Source organism: Jaculus jaculus, chromosome 4 (genome assembly GCF_020740685.1).
Source record: "Jaculus jaculus isolate mJacJac1 chromosome 4, mJacJac1.mat.Y.cur, whole genome shotgun sequence".
NCBI classification, from domain to species: domain Eukaryota; kingdom Metazoa; phylum Chordata; class Mammalia; order Rodentia; family Dipodidae; genus Jaculus; species Jaculus jaculus.
This window is the reverse complement of record NC_059105.1, coordinates 173,470,388-173,494,911: the sequence shown is the minus strand read 5'-3', so window position 1 is coordinate 173,494,911 and position 24,524 is coordinate 173,470,388. Positions and strand designations below refer to the sequence as shown.

The window sequence follows — 24,524 nt, the reverse complement described above, 5'->3', positions numbered from 1 at the left end:
TACACTTACGTGTGACCACAGATTGTTCTGGTGGCCCAACAGTCAGCATTGTGGGCATTCTGAAAGCTATTCTTAAGAAAAAATTAACAGTAAAATTGTGTATGTCACATAAATATTCATACACCTGCATATACATACAGAATACAAAAATGTATATACTTGAGGTTTACAACACGCAATGTGGATGTTCAAGGATCGCGACACAGTGCTGTGGGGAAGCGGGCCGTGTGGTAAGAGTCACTGTTCTCCAGAGCAGACCTCAGTACACAGCACCTGATCCCTGCGCTCCTCGTGGCCCATATTTAGTCTCTAGATTCGCGCTCTTTCCTTCAAATGAGTCTGTGACCTTTGACCTACTCGTCTCATGTTGTCCTACATTTACTAACCAAGACTCTACTCTCGGTACTTATTTTGATTTCCTCGCTTTTGGATTCTGTATATGAGCTTATATGGCATTTTTCTTTCTGTGACTGGCTTAGTTCAGACTGCTGACAAAAATGAACTGTTAATGGATGTGATTGCATGGCTCTCATATACTTTCTGTAAACCCAAAGTAAACGTATCCCCAGCTCAGCATCCCATTAGCCATGTTCCAGAAAGGCCCCGGCTGTTTCAGCACCGCCCTCCAGGAGTTAAGTATGAGGGACGGGAAAATGTCAGCCTATTGTGTTAGAATTATCGTGCTCTTAAATATTTTATTTAAAAATATGATGAGGACCTTAAAAGAGGACTGTGTATCTGAGGGGAGCAGAGACTTAGAATTTCAGTTTATTATGATATCTCCCTGTATGTGTAATTCAGCCATTTATGAGAGTACTGTGTTGTTAAAATGCAGATGCCATGCAACTGTCAAAGATTGTACTTTTAAAAATTTATTTAATTGGAAGGTTCCTGATATCTAGTTGCAGGGGCAGAATGAGCTGGGCATACTGAATTGTTGCTAAATTACACTGACACGTAGAAGTGTACATAAGGCCGAGTTACTCGGCCACCATTTTTGCTGATGGAAGTATTTTCAGTTCTGCACACAGCCCTTCGCATTGAAGTTCCACCAGTTTGGTGGCCCCTGGTGTGATGGCTGAACCGCTGCATGATACGTCGTGTCCACGCGCCTCTGGAAGCTCAAGGGAGGTGCCGAAGACTGTTCTGACCCCATTTTCCACTTCCTACCTCGCTTGTTAAAGTTGCACCTCTTTGTTTAATTCTCCTCAGGATTCAAAACAACACAGCAAAACATTAAGATACAAGAACGAACCTTGGCTGGGTACTTAATACAGTAAAACAGTGTCTAAAAATATGATACTTCATTGGTTTGCAGTAGAAAAATGCCACTCACTGATTTTCATTAAGTGCATTGGTGTTCTGTTAAACTATGCACATTTTACAAAATTTTGGCATTGTAGTAAACCTTTCAGTGTTCAAAATGAGGCTCAACACAGAAAAGCCTACAAGAGATAGACAAGATGAAAATCAGAGTTGGATGTTGTCAGGGACAGGTGATTATTTGCCTCTTTGCAAACCAGAGCCAGTGACTCACGACCATGATTCATAGTATGGAGAATGAAGATATGGCTTATGCACTTACAATTGTTCTATGAAAGAAAATATTGTCATTTCTATAAAATTAATTCCTTTTGTTTTTGTTTTCAGGTAAGACTGTGTCAAAATCCAAAACTTCAGTTGAAAAACAGCCCACCATACATACTTGATATTTTACCTGATACATATCAGCATTTACGACTTATACTGAGCAAATACGATGACAACCAGAAACTTGCCCAACTGAGTGAGAACGAGTATTTCAAAATCTACATAGATAGTCTAATGAAAAAGTCAAAACGAGCAATTCGACTTTTTAAAGAAGGCAAGGAGAGGATGTATGAAGAACAGTCACAGGACAGGTAAGAGTATTTGAGATTTATTTACTTTTCATGCGAAAAACATTTATTTTTTTGGTATGGCATTGTGGGTATGTTTTGGAGAAAGAACCAATCGCTTTGTGTGTTGACCTTACATGTTATTTAAATTTTGCATAAATTCACAAAGGTAGCTAAACACGAGCCAGTATTATAATTTTTCTGTAGACTTTACAGCTAGCGTAGGCTTAGGCTCACAGACAGAACACTGGGAAAGTGCAGTTTTCCTTCCTCCCTCTTCCCACACAAGTGGGTTCCCAGGACCTTTCCTGGAGAGGTGCGACTACGCATGTAGTCCCTCTTCCCACACAAGTGGGTTCCCAGGACCTTTCCTGGAGAGGTGTGAGCACGCATGTAGTCGCGCACACAGGCCCCTCAGACCAGAAGGGCAAACGGGCCGTCCACGCCCAGGCTGCTGTGCAGCGCGTTGCCGGCTGTCGTCGGAGGCTTTGAGTGATGCCTCATGAAAGCTGCATCGCTAAAAGCACAGTGTCATGTGGGGCTGACTCAGAGAAGCTGCACCACTGGGGCCTCGCCACCCGCTCTGCAGCCTCCTCACACTCGGCCAGCCCCCAAGGGCCACCGAGTCGCATGCAGGAAGGAAAGGCTGGTAGAATCTCAGCTGAGGACCAGGTGACCCCCTTTCTTCCTCCTATGGGAGAATGTTAGCACCTAGGTCTTCTCCATAGATCTAGCTCTCAGTGTATTGTTTTGCCTATTTTGTTGCCATGACTGGATGGCCAAGGTTCCTGGTCACCATAGCAATATCTTCTCCTTATGGGTATAGTCATATTAAGCTCGAAGGAAAGAGCTTTGTGCCAGTAATGGTCAGCATTAGTTTAGTACCCAAATAGTTGATGCACTGATATTGATAACTTAACTAGAGTTTATATTAGGATGTAATATTTGTGTTCCTTGGTTCTGTGGATCATAAACACAAAATTTCATGTATCTACCATTATAGTCCTAAAAATACCCTCTGTTATACCTATAATTAGTTTCCTCAGTATCACCCCCACTCCACTGAACCCCTGGCAACCAGTTACTTTTGATTATCTTTAGGGCTTTCCATTCTCAGATGCCATAGCATGGGACTTATACAATCTGTAACTTTATTCTGATGGTTTCCTCTAGGTTTTTACATAGCTTGATACCTGACTTTCTGTCATTGAGTAATATTTCATTGTGTGTTGTGTATAGTGCTGAACATCATTGCTTCAACTTTTTTTTATTAATTAGTTTTGTACTCAGCGAATACATTCAGTTTGGAGCCATTGTTAGGCTTGTCCATGTCCTACCCCTCCCTCTGGCCACTCCTTGTTGAGATATATGGCAGTTATGGGTAGGATAAATGTCTCTGCATATCCTGACCCAACATGTAGCTCTGACATTATTTCCACCCCCTCTTCTGCAAAATCTCCCTGAGCCATGTTGGGTTCATTTTTGGTCTGTTTCAGTGATGAGGTGTTGGGGGCCTCTGGGTCTCTGTATCTCTGATTTGGTAGGAGTTGATTTTTCAATGATCTCCTTCACCCTTCTGCTGGTATCTGGTTTCCCAAGAAAACAGCTCCCTTGCTTGTTTTGCCAATTATTCTTAGTTTCAGCCAGGGCCCTTTTGAGGTATGATGAGTTGGCTCTCTCCTTAGGATCTGCATCTATCTGAAAAAGAGAAGCAGATTCTTCAACGGAGAGTAAGTTAGCACCAGGACAAATGAGATAACCCTTTTTTTTATAGAGAATTTAATAGGTGTAGGCCCTATATAGCACAAGATTTGTGTTAGCTTGATAATGGAGAGCGGGCTTATGTTTGGATATGGTTCTGACTTGTTTCCCAGCTCCAGCTATGGGTCCCGTACCACTGAGGGGATCAGTTAGCCAAATTGAGAGCAGTTGGTTCCCCACCATGGCTGTGTGCCACTACTGCACTTGTGTGGGCATCACAACAGGCTATTTGCTGCTAAGTAGTTTAGACCATGAGTTGCTTGGACAGATGTATTGGTCATTTTCCCCCAGTCGCCCATGTAGCACCTTCTGTCACTAAATGCGCTGACTGTCTGGGGACTGACTCTTGCTTCAAAATTTTGATTATTTACAAAGCTGCTATAAATATTTGTAAGCAGGATTTGTATGTGTTAAGTTTTCAGGTAATCTAGGTAAGTAGAAACATGGTGCACGATTATAAGACATGCCTGTTTTTAGCTTTGGAGCTTCCTAAACTGTCTTCCATTGTGGCTGTATTATCTTTCATTCCTCTCCGTAATGGATGAGAATTCCTCTTGCACATTTTCATACCAGAATTTGGTATGGGGTGTAGGGTATTTTACAGACATTTTGGTGGGATCTGTTGGTGTTGTCCCTATAGGTACGTACATGTGTCTTCCATTCCTATACTTTGTTGATAAAGAAAGAAATAAGCATATGAAAGGCTCGATTCTCACTTTCTAGTTTATTTTTAAGCCAGGCATCATTCATGTATGGTTTTATTTTTAGTTTTATTATTTATTTATTTATTTATTTATTTATTTGGCTGGCCTCAAGCTTGCTGTTTAGCTGAGGCTGGCTTTTAACTCTTAAGCATCCTGCCTGTATCTTCATCTGGAACTCACTCTAGACCTCTTGGCTTCCCAGTCCTTGTGATCTTAGTTGAATGAGCTCAGAGGAGACATACAAAGGGTGATGCAGAAGACAGGCAGAGTTTATTACAGAGAAAAGTGGGGTGCCCTCAGGGATAGGAGTAGACAATGGCCAAAGGGACCATTGCGTAGGCCTGGCTCTCCAGAGACAGAGTAGACAGTGGTTAAAGGAACAGACAGACAATCAGCAAAGGCACCACTGTGCAGACCACATTATTAGGTAAGCTTTATAGTATGCCTTACAGTGTCCAGAACAAACAGTTGTCTTGAGGGTGTTCTCCTGCCAGATGGTTGACAGGTCCATTTGGATTACCCTTTAAGTGAAGGGAAAATGGAAATCTCCCTTCTTCCCCAGAAAGCCTCTGAGCAAGGTAGAAATCACACACTTTAGAATGGCGCGTTTCTACCCAGGGCCCAAGATAGGACTCGGAGTCTATTCTTTTGACCCATAATCAGAGTCCTGCAATTTCAGTTTCTGGCTTTACAAGCTGCTAATCATGAGGGAGGAGTTCATCCTCGGTGACTCTCCAGCCTGCTAATATACCTGACCAGCCTCCCTGCACAGGAAGCTGGGATGGTGGGCAAGAGCCATGTCTGCTAATATACCTGACCAGCCTCCCTGCACAGGAAGCTGGGATGGTGGGCAAGAGCCATGTCTGCTAATATACCTGACCAGCCTCCCTGCACAGGAAGCTGGGATGGCGGGCAAGAGCCATGTCTGCTAATATACCTGACCAGCCTCCCTGCACAGGAAGCTGGGATGGTGGGCAAGAGCCATGTCTGCTAATATACCTGACCAGCCTCCCTGCACAGGAAGCTGGGATGGTGGGCAAGAGCCATGTCTGCTAATATACCTGACCAGCCTCCCTGCACAGGAAGCTGGGATGGTGGGCAAGAGCCATGTCTGCTAATATACCTGACCAGCCTCCCTGCACAGGAAGCTGGGATGGTGGGCAAGAGCCATGTCTGCTAATATACCTGACCAGCCTCCCTGCACAGGAAGCTGGGATGGTGGGCAAGAGCCATGTCTGCTAATATACCTGACCAGCCTCCCTGCACAGGAAGCTGGGATGGTGGGCAAGAGCCATGTTTGCTAATATACCTGACCAGCCTCCCTGCACAGGAAGCTGGGATGGTGGGCAAGAGCCATGTCTGCTAATATACCTGACCAGCCTCCCTGCACAGGAAGCTGGGATGGCGGGCAAGAGCCATGTCTGCTAATATACCTGACCAGCCTCCCTGCACAGGAAGCTGGGATAGCGGGCAAGAGCCATGTCGCTAGTGTTCTCAGTGTAGCAGACTCATTTGTCCTTGATGCTTGACTCTTACAGTGTTAAATTTCATTATCTTTCTAAAGCAGCTGTAGAAAAATGATCTTTTTCCCCCCTATCTGAACTATGTTAAATATACCTAGCATATTCACTGATAGTGAAAAATCTATTTTCAGCTGGAAAACCAATATGAATTAAAATGACATCAGTTGAATTGAATTTTCATGTAAGATAGTTTACTCTCTTGATGTTAGTTTCTTTTATATTAAGGGCCTCTCAGAAATGTTTATTGTTTCTTTCAGGGTAGAAAACCTAGCCTCATTTAGTCTGCTATAGGTTGGGGCTGTATGATGGAAAATTCTATTATCTAAGAATATGATCTATGAAATTATTTGTAAATATTTGGCAAATCCATAGGGCAGGCAGAAACATCAAATTCAAGAAAGTTTTCTGCCAAAGGAAAATGAACTAAATGTATGTCTCACATATGTTCTCTAACTTGGTCACAATCCCATAGAATGCTCATGGAAATACAACTGATTATGTAACTCTGGACTCTTGACTATGTTTCTTAGAATACAGTTTATGCATTTGCAATTGGTGAATTTTGCGCTTGAGATTTGATACTCAAAACTCTGGAATGACCAAGGAAAATTTGAATTTCCATAACATCCTAACAGGCTTTACAAGATGGCCAAATTTTGGGAAGATCAGTGCTTATGTTCACAGTTTAGTTCTTTTGTTGATCTAATAAAACTAAGGTTTACAAATGTCAGTATTATTTTTACTTTAATTTTAAGTGATCTGGTTAGTTTATTTGCCACAGTTTACAGGGTGTTAAGGCACTGAGCATAGAATTTTGATAGAATAGTCTTTTAATTGGATGTAGGATTGATGTGGGAAACTTGTCTCTCCCTCAAGTCTTCCATAGGAACTTGAAGAACTCAGCAGAGGTTGTGAGTCATCACTGCTTGTGCAGTTCAGGGTCTGTGTCTTTGACTGTAGAAGCACTTCATGAGTGACACCGTACAATTCCAGCTGATTCGGTGAGGGTTTCCAGTGTTGAGTTATATAACACTAACTGATCACATTCAGTTCTACCTGATTCTGTGAGGGTTTCCAGTGTTCAGTTATATTACAGTAACCGATCACAAGAACATAAGCAGTAATTTGCATTTGCAACTATGCTCTAAGCACCCAAGTGAATTTTACTAAATCTGACTTGAATTCAACTATCAGACTTAGGATGCTAGCATATCATAGTCCTTGTTGGATTTTACTATAACCCAATTACTCTTTCCTGATGGTCTTCTGTAGCTTTTTTAAAGTGAAAAACTTACATTAGGTAATTGTCTAAACATAATTCACAGAAATGTACATAGACTTTTTGGCTTCTCTGGCAGTAATATAATTGAATACATTCATGTAGGTTTCCTTAGGACTCTAAGTGCAAGTGGTTGAAAGAGGCACTCTGGTACATGCAGCTGCACAGCATTTTGCTTTGGAGAACTCTACAGAAAGTTGTAAGAAAATTCTCATGGAACTTAGGCAACATAGTAAACTATTCAGCAGAATGACTGGTGAGCTTGCCAGATACCGTGATTGCTAGAAATAGCGTAGGTCTTCTGAACAGGCTTGTCTTTGATCTGCAGTAGTTTTCTGGGAATAGTGGTGTTAATAAGCTAGAACAGTAGAACAGAGACACACTGCTTATGGAAATAGTAATTTGACATTATTCTCTTAAACAAGACTCTTCAAGGGATCGTATACTTTATTGAATAAAACTTTGTTGGATGTTTACCTGAATCATAATTTTTATCTTGATGTTTAATTATTTGTTGTGCCAGTAATATATTTCTTTCCAGGTCATTCATACATACATAGATAGATAGATAGATAGATAGATAGATAGATAGATAGATAGATAGGGCAAATGGAAAAAATGTGAAAGCATGTATTCTTAAACTGGAATTGTTTCAATTGGTTGCTAAAAATTGAATAACCTGAAATTTTGAAGCAACTTTGTGTTAATGTAACATACATTAAATTAATAAATACACAAATAGGAGAGGAAATAAGTATGAGTAAATGACATAGATGGAAACGTACATTTTCTCTGGTCACTCAGGTCCAGAGCAGATAGGGTAGTCAGAGTTAGTGTTTGCTGCTGAAGTGGTGAAGGCCCAGGGAGAGCTGTGCTGCCGGCCCGTCCTTCTTTGTGTCGCTGTTGCTTGTGCGTGCTGCTTCCTTATGAACATCACAGGGAAGTGAATGCTGCCCTGAGCCATGCTTCTCCAGCTGAGTGTAACCTGTTCTAGGTGGCACTTCTCGGCACGGGAAGTCAATGTCTGGCACAGAGTTTGCGTGTGTGCATGCATCTATGTGTGTCTGTGGGTGGAGGCTTTCATTCGAAGTACAGAGAGGAGACACTTGCCTCAGATTGCCTTTTTCCTGGAGGCAAAGTTCAAGATGGTCCTGAGGGTGATGACTGCTGACAGAGATCATGGCCAATGTACCTCTCTTTCGTGATTTTATTGACAATATCTTCAGTTGACTCTTCCTAGTAAAATTTATTCTTTCATCAGAAAAGTATTAGTCCGTGCTGTGAAAAGCCTTGTTTTTGGTCATTACTCTTATAATCCCAGACATGATAGTCTGAGGAAATGTGCAGAATTGCTTCACTGACCCAAGGTTCCCTCCCCTCCCACTTGCTTCGACACTGTAACATAACTCAAAATCATTTGACATGCTGTGAAGAAAATGAAGGCTTTACAAGTTCTTTCAGGGTCTGAAGAGTTGGCTCTGAATAAAAGCACTTGCTTTAAGAGTGTGACGACTGGAATACAGATCCATAAACACAGATCACAGTAGTGCACATGTGGAATCACGTATGCTAAGGGCAGAGGAGAGCAGAGGCAGGACATTTTCAGAAGCCATCGGGTCAGGGTCAGTTAGAGTAGTGGAGGATGAGGACGGACACTGAAACCAGGGTTGTCTTCTGACGTGCACACCGGAGAGCATATGTACCTGCACAAACATACACAAACACACATGCACACAGATGTAAAAAGTCATGCAGAGACAGCACAGGTGTCTTATTAGTAGCATTTCAGAGCCTCTGGCTTATTCATTTTTTAAATTAAAAAAAAATCATTTATGTGAGAGAATGAGAGAGAAAAAGGGAGAGAGAGAAAGAGATAGGGAGGGAAGGAGAGGGGGAAGAAGAAAATGGGCATGCCAGGGCCTCCAGCCACAGTGAACTGCAGACACATGCACCACTTTGTGCATTGAGCTTATGTGGGTTCTGGGGAATTGAACAGAGGTCCTTAGGCTTTGCAGGCAAACACCTTAACCACTAAGCCATCTCTCTAGCCCTCTGGTTCATTCTTTATGCATCAGGATTGTAAAAGAAAGATCAGCTCTCACAGAAAATGGACTATATTTTTGTGAGGGAGGAATTTTACTATGTTTTACACAATAATATTTGTACTGTTTGAAACAGTAGAAAACTATTTTAACATAGAATAATCAGTCTTTAAAGAAACTAGCCTTTAGTTGAAAGTTTTGGAAAACATTCAATATTTTTTCATCATTGGCATGGCTAAGCTAAGCATAGGCATAGGAATGCCTATAAGTTGCTGTATTAATATGGGATCCTTTCCTACTAGGACTGTTACTCAGTGCACTTACTATTTGTACCGATGTTATAATTCATGAGCTAGCATACCAAGAACATTTGGCGACTGGTAATTTAAAGATACCTGGTTAAAAATTGAATCAATATACATACACCCAGCTACAAACAATAATAATAATAATAATAATAATAATAATAAAAACCTTTCCCCCAAACCTGCCAAAACAACAATTTAAAAAAATCAGCATCTATTGCAAAACACAGGCCTTAAACAAGCCTACTTTCTTTCACCACTCACTGTATGACATCATTGATCAGGGTCAGGATTTATGTGGTATTAATTCGAATGTTTAATTGGTGGCTGGTCGATCACACCTGTAATGCCAGCACTCCAGATGCTGAGGCTGGAGGGTTGCTAGTTGAAGGCTAGCCTTTGTTACCTGTTGAGTGTTAGCTTACCTGGGATGATATTGCAAGAGCTGTCTACAAACCAAAATAATGGGCTGCAGAGATGGCTCAGCCATTGAAAGTGCTTGGTTGCAAAGCCTCATGGCCTGGGTTTGATTCCCTTGTACCCACATAAAGCCAGATGCGCAAAGTGGTGCATACCTCTGGAATTAGTTCACAGTGATAAGAAGCCCTGGCACACCCATTCTCCTCCTCTCCCTTCTCCTTCTCCTTCCTCTCCTCTCCCTCCTCCTCCTTTTCTGCTTCTCTCTCTCTTTTTTCCCTCCCTCCCTCCCTCTCTTTATTTCTTTCTTTTTGTTATGTTCTTTCTCTCAGATAATGCATATTAAAAAGAAAAACCCAAACAGTTTAAATTTGTGTGCATACAAATATATGTTTATTGTGTAGCCATCAAAGTTGTTTTGAAATTCTTATAGGATTTTAGCTCACCATATAAAAAGATTGCCTTGTATATGCAAGTAGGACTTTAAAAAGTAGCTTACTTACAGCGTCTCATTAAGTTCTCCCATCGGCAGCTCTGAATGTATTGAGAAGATGAGCGACTGCGGTGGAAATCGCATGGTCGGATGACATTTCTACGCCTGGTGTTCCCCGTAACTTTATTCATAAACTTGCTCCAGTCGGCAGTTCTTTTTTAAATTATCTTCTAGGTTCTGGGTTCATCCCATACATTTCAAGCCATGTCATGGTGGTGAAGTTACTTGAGATGACAGGCTTTTCAGACGCAGCATTAGACATCAGTAAAAACACTGTGGATGCAGGGCGTTCGCTTACCCCTTCTTGCTTTCCTGGGCAAGAGCTCTGCTTTACTTCCTTCTTTCATGTTCTGGGGTTCTTAGACTCTTATCTTGCCTCCTTGGCCAAGAGCTGTGTCATCCTTCCCTTAAGCTTCCCTTCTCTTAAAGCTCTTCCTCCTTAACTCTCTATGTTGTAATTAAACCTTTACGTACCTTAAAATTGTTATATTGGTCATCATTAATAAGATTAAGAAATAATCTTAGGAATACCTTTATTTATTAATTTGAGAGAGAGGGGAGAAGGAGGGAGAAGGGCAGGGAGAGAATGGGCACGTCAGGGCCTCTAGCTACTGCAGGTAAACTCCAGATGCACACACCACCTTGTGCAGCTAGCTGACATGGGTACCAGCATTGAACCTGGGGTCCATAGGCTTTGCAGGGAATAACTTTAACCACTAAGCTGTCTCTCCAGCCCAGGAATGTTTTTGTCCATTATCAATTTTACTGTTGCAAAATGCCTTCCATTCTCTGAAATATTGTTATAAACTATTTGTTACCTAATAATGCATGAAAGTGAACGGTTTATATTGTTAAAATGAACTTCACTTTCCTATAGTGAAAATTAGAGCTACCTTTTAGTTCATGGGAAAAAGGGGCAAATTGCAAGGAAAAAATACGATTTCTAAGTACAAGAAGATAGGTCAAAATTATTTTGAACACAAATATTTTACTATAATTAGTGACTGTTTAATTTTTGCAGTCTTTCCAGACCCTTTTTTCTTTTAAATGGGAAACTAGAGAATTAAAAATATCAATTTCTTATGTAGAGAATGTCCACCTGGTAAGAATGGAGCTTCCCTTAAAAAAACTTGAATGTATTTCTGGGATTGACTTTGTGTAGCGAGTAACACGTGTATTTGATCCTGGTGTAGCCCTGTTGTGCGTTACAAGCACCTGAGACGTTATGAATAGATGTCTCTAGCGCTTGGAGAGGAGGGGCTTGCTTCTTTAGAGGACACAGAATGCTCCTCAACAAATGTTGCCCAGGTTGGACAAAGGGAGTCTGTTGAGCTGCACCGGTGAGAGCTTGCAGTCTCTGACTGTTGACGCTCTTGCCACGTGTACTGGCTAATTGCATGCTTACCGCTTTGCAAGGGCCATAGTTTTCTATTTGAGTTTTATATAGCTAAAATGTGAAACTATTTACTTTGCAGCAAGTTTTTCTTTGGGTTTTGTTTTTTAAACTACAAAATAAAATTATTCACATGTTACTTGAAATGAATTGCACTGTACAGAATTTTATAGGATTTACTTGTGACCCAGTTATCAGATGCCTACTTTACTTAATGCCATCTCAGCCCTTAACTCGTGGCTTTATATAATTGAACTGCCATTCCTTTCGCTGTCTTCGAAGTCAGATTATGTAGAGAATACACATAAAATCTGGATTTGAACACTGAGGACTTTTCTCTGCAGACTAGAGTTCATCAAATGTTTCTGAGTTGCTGAGACAGTCACCGTACGATAGGACAGCAAGCACACGCCCATGCCTCCAGTGGTCTTGGTGTCGCGGTTGATACCTCTCTGTTTTTCAGTCTTAAGGCAGCTTATTAAAGTTGATGTTTTCATTTCAGTAAATATCTGGTGACATTCAAATTTGATCATTAAAATCTAAAAGCACTTAAGAAAGAATGTTGTCTGTTTTCAGTTTCCTAACAACAATACTCCCATGACGAAGGTTGATGAGTGCTGTTTTTCAAGTGGCAGATTTGTCATTTAGTTAGAGAGCACTCCTTCGGCAGTTTCTTACAGAACTAAATTAAAGTCTATTTATGAAGCAGGCGGGCTATAATGTAATCCTCTAGCTCTAGTGCTGGGGTGTCTAGCCTGGGAGGAGTCTAGTTTTTCATTAATTTGACAAAGAAATGGAGTTCCCAGGAATTCAAACAGATTAGCATTTAGTGCTAATTGAGAAAGGTGTTAAAATAGCACTTAGGTCTGACTGCTTTGAAATAGTCTTTTCTGAGTATTCAGTTTTCTAGATCTATCAGTGTAAATCTTTATTCATGCCTTTTTTTAATCCATTAGTTCTTGTTTGACAATGTATTGGTATATTAACTGTTCATAGATGTGCTCATTACAACAAATATTCAGAGGCAGTTTTTACAAAAAGTCACTTTTGTGTATTAAAATAATAGAAGTTGAAGCTTATCTCATTTGATAGGCCCACTGAGGATTACATTAAACCAACCAAAAGACAGGTGCACTGCTGAACTCTAATAGCAGGAGTATCTGATGATGGTTGTGATGTACCATTCACAAGCAGCCAGCAAATGCGGGCGCCGTGGATCTCTGCCCAGTGCTGTAGCAGAACAGCCACCGCCGCGGAGACGCATCAGGCGGGGATCCACTCTGCCCAGCGCTGAAGACCACAGTTGGCATCAGCGAGCTGCCGGTAGGGCCATCCTCTGTACCGCTAACAAGAACGGCCGTGTCCCCTCCAGTTTCTTACTGCCCACGCATGGGTTCTCATGGGGGTGTGCATCTGTACATCAGTTGCTTAGAGATGTTTTTGGAAAGAGTTGTAAGTTCTAGTTAGTTTTATAAATTTTAAAATCAGGTTAATAGTAGAACAATGAGTTTATTGATTGTTAGTTTTTATGTATATGTTAAAAAATGGTCAACTCAACATTAGTAATAAAATTTCATATATGGACATATACTCTTACTACATTTTACACTGGTTTAACACATGCATGCCAAATTTCACATCAATTTTATAGAATCAATTTAAGCACTTAGAATTCATGAATGATTGTAAATGTAAAAGTGCCATGTTGAATGGCTTAAACCAAGGGTGTACAGTTTGTGTCGTACCATATAATAAATAGGTTAGACCTTTTCTCTGCTACTACAAAGAAATATATTCTTATAATTAATTGGCATGATCATGTTCTGATATAGCTTTTATTTATAAACGCGTGCCATCCTTAATTTGGACTGTAGACTACAGGTGACCAGTCTCTGAGTTAAAGTTCTGATCTACATTTTGTACATCAAACTATTATAAGTGTAATATTAACCCAGACTGAGAATATATGTTGCCTCAGCTAAGCATATGTCTGGGAATACCCAGCTGAGAACAGCTTACATAACCAGAAGTCTATACCTTCAGCAGTGTTGTCAAGAGATCCAAGCTCTTTCAGGATCTGGGCTGGGTTTTGCCGTTAGTTCCCTTTCTCTTATGATTGTAGATTCCTACTGCAAATACATGCATTTTCCAGCTCCTGGACAGGGGAAAGGGATGGAAGTAGTACCCTTATTTATCTTCTTTTTATCTTGTGGAAAAAAAAATGTGCCAGAGCCTGTTTGTCCCTAGTTAAAAAGGTAGATATTAAAAATTCCTCCATACTAGAAGAAAACAAGGGAGAAAAGGATTGAGAAAAAAGATGGTTAGTCAATAGTGTATCCTGTATGACAATTTGTTAGCTAGCAAAACACTTTCTTTTAAACAAGACAGTTTCTACATATCACTTAAATCCAGAAGCACTTGTTATTTAAATCCTTATTTTCTATGAACACCTTTTTAAAGGTAGATATCTGTGTATGTCTAAAATGTTGCTTGAGACTTTCTCAGCTTTTTACTTTGTCTAAGAAAAGTTTATTCTGATTTTAAGAAAATAGTAATGAGTATGCAAGTATTTTTCCAAAATATATTAATGAAAATTAAACTTTGTTTTACAGGTGTCAAAACACTTTAGTTCTATAGGTTTTCTCTTTTTTGTGGCAATTGGTTTTCTAGTATAACATATAGAGCCATCACATTTACTCTTTGTACTGGTCAGCTGAGTTTCATTTATCTGATTATATTGATACAAGTCTTAACAAATAACAGTTCTCCTTACAACATGTGTGAGTTTCATCCATGTATAACACCGATTTTAGTTTATTCTCTTTGCAAGTGCTTTTTTATTTTTTGAAAATATTTTATTTATTTTTAAGAGAGAGAGAAGATAAAGAATGGACGTATCAGAGCTCTAGCCACTGCAAACAAGCACCAAATTCATGCATCACCTTCTGCATCTGGCTTTACCTGGGGGTATTGGAGAATCAAACTCAGGCCCTCAGGCTTTGCAGGCAGGTGCTGTAAGCACTGAGCCATCTCTGCAGCCCTGCCAGCGCTTTTTACAAACTTTGTTTCATAAGTAAGTGAAGTCTCACTGTCCCCCTCCCCCCCCCACTGTATCGGGACCTATAGCGAGCTGTAGCCTAAGTGCAGGTCCACTGCCCCCCCCCCCCACTGTATCGGGACCTATAGCGAGCTGTAGCCTAAGTGCAGGTCCACTGCCCCCCCCCCCCACTGTATCGGGACCTATAGCGAGCTGTAGCCTAAGTGCAGGTCCACTGCCCCACCCCCCGCACTGTATCGGGACCTATAGCGAGCTGTAGCCTAAGTGCAGGTCCACGGTGCTCTGCGATCTTCAAGTTGCCATTCAGTGGCATGCTGCAGGGCGGCTCGCGTTCTTCATGCCTGTGGCTGTGATGACAGGCAGTAAGTAGTTGTCACAGAGATCGGCATCTGCAGAGCTCCAATGACTGTCTAGATCCTTACTGAAAAGCTGCCAACTCTTGCATCATTGTTAGAATTTTCTAGAGCAGTCTTAGAAACTTAAATACTCTTCTTTTTTCTCCTCTATTTTCTCTCCTCGGTCCACCGATGATTCTTTGAGTAGTTAGTGACCATTGTGTTCTCTATAAAACAGTAACATGTAATCAGTAGGGGTAAGTGAGTGCTGGACAATTTCTTGTTTTGTGTCAGGAATTTTATTTGTGTAATGGTTTTTATAAAACAAGAAATTTAGGCCTCTTCTAGTTTAGTTTTAGTTTCATTTTTCTTTTCTTTTCTTTTCTTTTCTTTTCTTTTCTTTTCTTTTCTTTTCTTTTCTTTTCTTTTCTTTTCTTTTCTTTTCTTTTCTTTTCTTTTCTTTTCTTTTCTTTCGCCAGTAGTCTAGTTGGTAGTGAACTTGGAAATTCTCCTGGCTTTACAATGCACCGTATTAGACATGGCTTTGGGTGGGCACACTTGCAGAGCAAGTACCGTTAACCTGGACTGTCACAGGAGCCCGTTGTTTTTAAGTATGTGCATCAACAGGTATTTAATTTAGTGCCTACCCTATGTGTCCATGACTCAGATACACTCTGATTCCCCAATGAGATCCTTATAAGCCACCTAGGACCCCATTCTCAATTTATCAGTTGAGATGTAAGCATTTCATGTTTCTAAAAGGAATCTTTCTATGTTACTCTGCCTGCTAGTGAAGTCCTCTTAAATTATAAAGTGTCCAAGGAGCCTTGTGTTGGCTTAGGTTGGGACAGAGTCTTGCATGCATGTGTGCGCAGCTGTTTTCTCCTTACTAAGCTCTGGCTAGTCCCCTTGTATGGATCTAAAGCTCCCAGGCAGGGTAAGGTAAGTAAGGCCTATAAGGCAGTTTGGCTGGAAAAGAGGGACTCAAGCTTTTATTTATTTATTTTAAATTACAGATTAGCCTACTCATAAGATAAAAAATTCACCTTTGCATGCCTGTCTTTTATTCTGTCTTACTGCTGTTTCTTCCCTCTGAGCAAATTATCATTTCTGTTACTGGTAGAACTAAAGCTTCCATCCTATCCATGCTAACATAACACAAATTTAGTTTTCTTCTGACTATAGTGTTTTTTAAGACCTTGACCTGTGATGGTTAACTATATGTTGTAAAATATTGCTGCCATTGTTAATAACTTTATGTACTAAAATATTGCTATCATTGTTAAGTGGTGATTATTTATGTCAGTTTTGATGTGTCAAACATTTTAAAGGCAAAAATCATTTCTATGTATCTTCCACAGTGTTCCAAAACTACTTTATGCTTGCAAAATACTTCCAACAATAATTATTTCTACCACTAACCATACAATTATTTGGAAATCTTGATTTCTTCCTAGGTGAAGAGTGCCTAGGGCTTGGAAAGGGGCAGAAATAGAGTTGTTCACTGAATGTTGAGAAAGAGCCTAACGTCTGCCTTTTAGAATTTGTAGGTAATCTGAGCATCACTTTCTTGAAGTTTACCTGTGAGTGCCAGTGATTTTATATGCAAAACGTATGCATAAATACAGTGATTCCATTGTCGTTTATTATAGAGCCGTTATATTGTAAGGCAACTTTTAATTATGTGGATGCATCTTTAGTAGCGTCGTGGTCGTGGGGCAGAGGCTGTGGCGCGGCCTGAGTTTGGAAGCTTTCCTCTAACAGGCTGTGCTCGGAGTTCCCACAGCGCCATTAGAAGTCCCAGGCCCAGCTTTGGCCGTACTCTTGCAAAGAGCACAAAGCAGGGAGCACGTTTCACGCTCTCCTGTTGACTTAGTAGTTGTCTGTCTGGATGCCCGTGAGTGTTTTCACTTCCTCTTCATCTTATTTTAACTTTTCTTCAAAGACTTTTTGTTTCTGTGCTATGTTGCGTTCATGGCTTCAAATATATCAGACTTTTCAGCAACTGGGGACTCCTCCACAAATCAACGCTTTCGACATGAATAGTCCAGTTTCGTTTGGTCTGTTTTATTGACAAAAGTACTTTATCCTCCTTTACAGCTCGCTGAAGCAGCAGATGGTGGGCCGTGGCTCTTGAGGGAGGACATAAACACACGTGCACAAATAAAAGTGTCTTGTTCTGGGACCTGGCTTGTGGTTTTGTTGACGGAGTTCCTTGATGCGTAGGATTTGCAAACTTGAAAATTGCTTTTTAATTTTGGTTACGGCTTCCTTGTATGTGCTTGCTGCCATTACACTTTTGGAGGCATCCTAGTATTCTTGCTAAAACACACTGCTTTTATTCTTTTCCTTTTTAAATGAGCAAATCAGCTCTCAGACACTTCTGAGACATTGTGACTGTGTGGACAGGGCTGTTAGAGACAGCGATCACTGTTTCCTTATATCAGACCGTAACTTGTAACAGACTTGCCGACAAAGAGGCTTGTGTGTTCTCACGCGGTGTTATCAGAGCGCCCCCACCCCACTGCCCGCCCTGCCAGCACTGTGCTTTGCCTCACTGTACCAGGGAGGGAGGCTGCCTGTGTCTGTGTACGTTAGCCAGTGGGGCATATCACTTAACCTCTGATCTCACCTTGAAGTCTCACCGAGACCCTTTTATGCCAGTTTTGGACAGTGAAACTTGCCCTTAAGATAAATTGTCTTTCTCTTATAACCTATTTCCCCAAACTGTCTGGAGAACCTACTTCAGTTGCCCTTTTCAGTGTATGTGGATAGTTCTTGTAACATGAAGGATTAATTGTGCTTATTATGGCTAATTGGGGACCACATTTCATTTTCAAGAAGGTAGTATTAGGCACAGATAATCACCCCACATTGTTTGGATATAGTGTGAGAATGTCAGTGGTAGCTCTATCTGAAAGAGAGAGAGGGAGTCCTGGGCTTGATGGAGAAGCCATTAGTAAATAGAAAATATCTGCGCAGATCTGTCAGGGTTTTCTGTTTCCCAAGAGAATTGGCACCCAAGCACATGGGGCAACCCTGTGCTCCTCCTATATTTGCCAAGAATGTCAAGCTTGGGAAGTAAAGCTTCTAGACAAGGTGCAGGAAGAAAATGTTTACTGCTGGTCACCCAAGGTCACTCTCCTGTTCAAGGTCACAGTAGCAGTGTAGGTTTCTGCCTACACAGATGACATCCTGTTTTGCTTCCTCTGCTATACGTGTGGTATTCTAGAAGCAAGTTTAATTGCCCTCTGTATGCATTCATTAAAAAGTCTCATGCATGTGTCCCCAACCTAACAGGAAACTCTACATAACTAAAATTTTTAGTGTTTTTAGTGCTAGACATTGAAGAGTGACATGGCGACCCGCGTAGGGTCACTGCTTCACTGGCTGCAGAACACTCTTACTGTGTGCTCAGAACTCACGTAGGGTCACTGCTTCACTGGCTGCAGAACACTCTTACTGTGTGCTCAGAACTCACGTAGGGTCACTGCTTCACTGGCTGCAGAACACTCTTACTGTGTGCTCAGAATTCACGTAGGGTCACTGCTTCACTGGCTGCAGAACACTCTTACTGTGTGCTCAGAACTCAGGGTCAGCGTTATCTCAGGAAGTTCCTAGCTCACTGCTGGCCACTGAAGCTCGGGCCCAGGTGGGGCGTGCACCCCAAGCATTTAAAGGTGAGCAAACTGGTCGTGATCGGGACCTGGTGGGGTGTATTTTCACAAGTGGGAACATTTCACTGAGTCTTAGCAAACCTTAAAGGAAAACTGTTTTTCTATTTAATTTTAAATAGTGCTACTTAAAGTGTTCACTTGGGGTTTAGAATCAACTGTTGAACTTCAAATATCCTCCTGAGATCTTATGATCTATTTCCTACTCAACTTACTTTCATTTTCTTTTAAGATGAATATTTCTAATTTCCCAAAGCTTACCTCATGCTTTTCTTCGCTGTGAAACAGCAGTTACAGATGATTCAGAATTCACTTTACAGGATTTGTTGGGAACTTTGTGTTAATGTTAGTGTTTACCAATTAAAGCTGGTGATCTTAATATTACTGGTACAGGAAAATAGAGTATATTAAAGCCCTTTCAGATTATTCTTTGTAGAACTACATGTTTCCATTCACTGGCACAATGATTGGAAAGATTTTAGAAATGCAGTTTTTTACCATTAGAAATGAGTAATCTTGGGCTGGAGAGATGGTTCAGTGGTTAACGCACTTGCTTGCAAAGTCTAGAAATATGGGTTCTATTCCCCAGTACCTACATAAAGCCAGATGTACAAAGTGGTACATACACCTGGAGTTTGTTGAAGCAGCTGGAGGCCCTGGTGCTCCCATTCTCTCTGTCTGTCTCTTTTCTCGCTCTTTCTCTCTGGTTACAAATAAGTACATAGTGTGTGTGTGTGTGTGTGTGTGTGTGTGTTTTTAAATGAATGTCTGGAAGAGCATCTGGGCAGATACTTCATGGGGTTAACAAGTCTTCTGTGAAAGGCCGACTGTCCTTCATCTGAGCCAGATCACCGCTCTGTGCCCCCACCAGCCTGGGCCTGGCAATTTCCCGTCGTCTATTGGTGAGCAAGAAAAGCTTTCGGGAAAGGTCCTATTCATGATCATTTTTCCTATTCAAGATAAGTTTTTTATAAATAATAGGGTATTGTGATGTGACCGTCATAAAGTTGTAGTTGAAAACTAACTTTTTAATTGGTGTGAACTTAGGAACAGTAACACCACAGTAGACTTGTGGATTTATGTATGCTTACATGGGAATATGTATGTTTTTCACTTTTGTTGTGTACTAGTAGTAAATTCTGTGCTAAAATTTGTTGCCAATACAGTATGTCAATATTACATACTTATTTTCCTGTTGCTTACAAGCACACATTATTTAATGATGGAGATACATTATGAAAACACTGCCATGGGGGGGTCTTGCCATTGTCAGAATATCATAGATTATTCTCTCACAAGCGCAGGGGATCAGTCAGTCACTTGATGTGACTGGGCAGTTGATGTAGGAGAGGCCTGATAAGCACAAGGGCACATTCTTGCTGCTGTACCAGGCATATGGTTTTGCAATAAAGTTTTTATTTTTCGAGTTAGGGTCTCACTCTAGCTCAGGACAAACTGGAATTCACTATGTAGTCTCAGGGTATCCTTGGATTCACAATGGTCTTCCTACCCTGGCCTCATGAGTGTTGGGATTAAGGTGTATGGCACCATACCTCTCTACAACTTTATTTTTTAATAAATAAGAACCGTTTATCTAAAATCTCCTCACCCCGGTCAGTGTCTCAGCTTTCCAGGCCAGCCCCTGCAGCTTCACCTTCCAGAGTCTTTCTGCAGCTACCTAACTCCTGCTCATTCTGTAGATTCTAACCTCAGTGTCAGTTCCACAGATGGGCTTTTTATGACAGATCATTCTGAATTTTCTACCACAATTTTCTCTCATGTTCTCTGTTTTCCTTTTAGAATTTATGATAATTTTAATGTGATTTTACTCCCCACAAAGTCTTCCCCATTTTCTGTACATAATAGGTGCTGTCATAAATGTGTTCAAGGAAGGAGGAATGGGCATATAATACCCTAAGCTGTGTCATTTTAGGGACATTATTAAATATCTTGGAAGGACTTATTAAAATATTTGTGGACAAACAATATGTAGTACCCATTTGTTTTAATTTTAGTGGGAGAGAGAGAATTGGCGTGCCAGAGCCTCAGCCACTACTGTCAAACTCCAGATGCTTTTGCCACCTAGTGGAGCTGTGTGACCTTGTGCTTGCCTCACCTTTGTGCATCTGGCTTACATGGTATCTGGAGAGTTGAACACAGGTCCTTAGGCTTTGCACACAAGCACCTTAACTGCTAAGCCATCTCTCCAGCTCTGTGTACACATTTATAATAGAACACTATTAAATCTGTGATGCTATGTTATGTCAGTTTTATTTGCTGTAATAGGAGTACCCAAGTCCAGGTGATGTTAAAGCAAAGAGGCTTAGCTTCTGCCTCTGCATGGCTGCGTTGAGCCCTCATGGTGTTGTATGCATGGAGAACGGGGAAGAGCAGGCTGATGACAGCTGAGGGAGGAAGCCAGAGAAACTGAAGGAATTGGAACTTGCTCTGTGACATGTCACTATTGCAGTAAGTAGGGGCCTCCTACAGGCACCCAGACTCACCCCATTCATCCCATGAACGAAGAGCCTGCTGACCCTGTCCACCTTCTTCCCCACAGTGCTGCTGGGAAGATTTAGCCTCTCCGTGCACTGTGGTGGAGAAGAGCCACCGCAGACCATGGCCAGAGACAGTGGGGTGTTTTGTTCTGCTTACTTTCTGTTCCATGGGTTGAAGAGAAACTTCCAAAATTCACTTTGTATATTTACTTCCATAAGCTCATCCTTAACTTTTCTCTGCCCATAGTTCATACAGTATTTCCCAGGCTCATGTGGAGCTGGTGCGGCCCTTTGAGTAAGCCCTGACCTATTGGATGGAGTAGAGTTAACTGTGAGCTTCTAGCTCGGGCTTTTCAGGGAGGCCACGGGCTTCTGCTTATCTCAGAAGGTGACTCTGAAGGGGGCGGGGGGCTTTTGGGATGGCTGTGCGTGAAGGGAGAGGCAGCGTGCTGACGTGTAGGCTGGAAGTGCTGGCCCAAGCAAAAAGGAAATCGACCTCAGTGTCAGCTGCCTCTGCTGTGTGTTGTCACTGACAGCAAAAACGGATGCTGAGCTATTGTCACGTGAAATACAAAGCTTTATCAGCTGTGCATTCCTTAACCAAAGACAAGTACTGAGTTATTTTATTTTTATTTATTTTTTATTTATTTGGGAGAGGGAAAGAGGCAGAAAGAGAGAGAGAGAGAGAGAGAGAGAGAGAGACAGAGCGTGTGCGCAAGTGAACAGGCACACCAGGGCTTCCGGCCACTGCAAACGAACTCCAGACACATGTGCCCCCCTGCACATCTGGCTTATGTGTCCTGGGGAATCGAACCTGGGTCCTTTGGCTTTGCAGTCAAATGCTGTTAGGCAGTAAGCCCTGGTACTGCTGGAGTAAGGCTACTTCAGTGCACTCATGGGTCTTTAGAGAGCAGGTGCCTGATGTTGCTTCTTCATGTTCCCGCGGGTGACATGAAATCCAGTTTGCTACTTGGGGAGTTTGTGGGCTCATGTTATAACGGATGGAAAAATGCCCTGTGCTTCGTAACCTTTTAAAGTAAGTAATATCACTTACGAGAAATTGTGAATGTTATGGGAACTGACTTCCGTGTGGGAGAGGAGTTCTAGGAAAAAAAAGGTTTCATAATGATGAATGAGAGAATTTCAGAAAGCATTCTTTAGCTTGTTGTTTTCAGTGCAAAGGCGACTTGTGTCACGGCACCGGATGGAAAGTAGCTCCGTCGCACGTCAGGGTTTGGTCTCACATTCTCTCGTTACGTTTCATGATGCCAGAGACCAAAAGGCTGTCCTTGGCAGCAGCCTTCTAAACTGATGCTTACGTTCTAGGTGTGAAAATTGAAAGAAGGACCACTTTATGTTCCAGAGACAGGGGCTATTGTTCTTTTTGCCTCCTTCCCAAGCTGGAAATTTGTGGTGTGCCAAATTCTGTCACATTCCGTATGGGCATCTCTGCCTACAGACACTGACGACTTTTCTCTTAAAGAAGACTGGGAAGTAAGCACATGTGGTCGGTCTTGGCCTTCCTTTCCTGTGATCCATTAGTATTTTAAAATCCCATTTATGCATGAATGGAAAATAGAGGGAACAGTTCCTTCCATGTCATGTGGAAGGTCTTTCACACCATCTCTCCTGTCTCCTGATCCTGGGGCAGCACTGGGGCTCATTTGACGTACTCACGACCCTTGTGCGCTCTTGCTCCTGTGTTCACTTTCCTGTCACAGCGTTCACCAGCTGCTGATTTCCTTAGCAGGCATTCTTGTAGCTGTCAGTCCCCACTTTACAGCGTTTGCAGGAAGCTGCTTTCTGCAGTCGTTTCTCACTGTTCCTGTCATGACTGAGCACCCTGCTCGCTCTCTGCCTGGGCACACCACTCTGAAAGGGTTCTGTTCTTACACACACGTTGCTGCATACAGTGCTCTGTGGCCAGGACACACCACGGAGCCTGGGACATTCAGCTCCCGAGTGGCAGTCTGCAGACACACTCCCAGTCTTTGTGCCACTCCCAGCTCCTTGTGCCCATGATACCTCCTCACACACAGTGACTGTGGGATTGTTTCCTTAGCCAGGCATGCTCCTGTTGTCTCAGGTTTAGGTTTCCCTCCTATCCACTCACTTTGGATGCCATTTTATTCACCTATGTCTACGTTCAAGCTCCGTCTCTCTCTGTCTCTGAGTTACTCACTCTATAATTTACATAAACTACCTAAATCCCAGAATCTCAATGCCCTTACTTCAAAGTGGGTGACTGTGATATACACCCTGTCAAGTTGTTGACAGAATTTAGTAAAGTATCCATCAGTGGCACGACTGAGTACCAGACATTTAGGTACAACGTAAGTGAGAGTAATGTTACCTTTAAAGTGAAGATCATTTGAGAAAATAGGTGATGGAACGGTAGATGAAGTTGGTGGTAAAATAATGAAAGTTAAATAATATGGACTGGGGGCTGGAGGGATGGCTAGCACTTAAGGCACTTGTTTGTGAAGCCCAAGACCCAGGTTTGACTCCTCAGTTCCCATGTGAGCCCGATGCATAAGGTGGAGGCGGACGCCTATGGAGCTGCTCTGCTGTTTGGGCAGCCGTGCCCGGGCTGCGCTGTGGAAGGTACCATCAAAATGCTGTTCAAGTCGTGTTGGGAAGGAGGGAGGGAGACATCAGTGGGTGAACCTGAGTGTGCTGGATTTCACACTGAGACCGTATCTATTTCCAGGTCAGCATGTTTTGTCTGTTATTTTATTTCTTTTTAATGGACATCATGTTTTATATGGCATTGTTACATGCTTTTATTACTTCCTTATGAATGAGTTAGTAGAGAACAGTTTATGTATGTAATAATGTTGTTAGTGTGTTCATTTCTCGGGCTTTCTTCTGAGTGTCTGTCATTGCCGTATAGGAATTATGCAATGTGCGGTGAGTCTCCGTAAACAGATGTTGGATGATAAAGCCTTTTAGAAAAGCTGTGTGGTGTTGACACTAAATTTCAGTAGCATGTGTATTTGTTGTTAAGAGCCTTGTTTCAAATACATACCTTAAGAATTTAAATCTTAATCAGTTGTCTTTAACTTTAGGTATTTTGTATCACAATACTCTTACAGATACTGTTCAAATTGGAATGAAACATGAGTGGGAAGGTCAGGGTCAGCTTGCTGATGGGCATGGCATTAT

General features: G+C 41.7%; 1 protein-coding gene across 4 annotated transcripts in view; it reads left to right on the top strand.

Moving 5' to 3' along the window:
- Nucleotides 1-24,524, top strand: part of Cblb (Cbl proto-oncogene B) — a 167,267-nt gene that overhangs the window by 14,101 nt on the left and 128,642 nt on the right. For all 4 annotated transcript variants that reach the window (XM_045146999.1, XM_045146998.1, XM_045146997.1 and 1 more), the window contains exon 3: nucleotides 1,651-1,901. In XM_045146999.1, coding sequence (XP_045002934.1) covers nucleotides 1,651-1,901 — 251 coding nt within the window. The remainder of the gene's footprint in view (nucleotides 1-1,650; nucleotides 1,902-24,524) is intronic.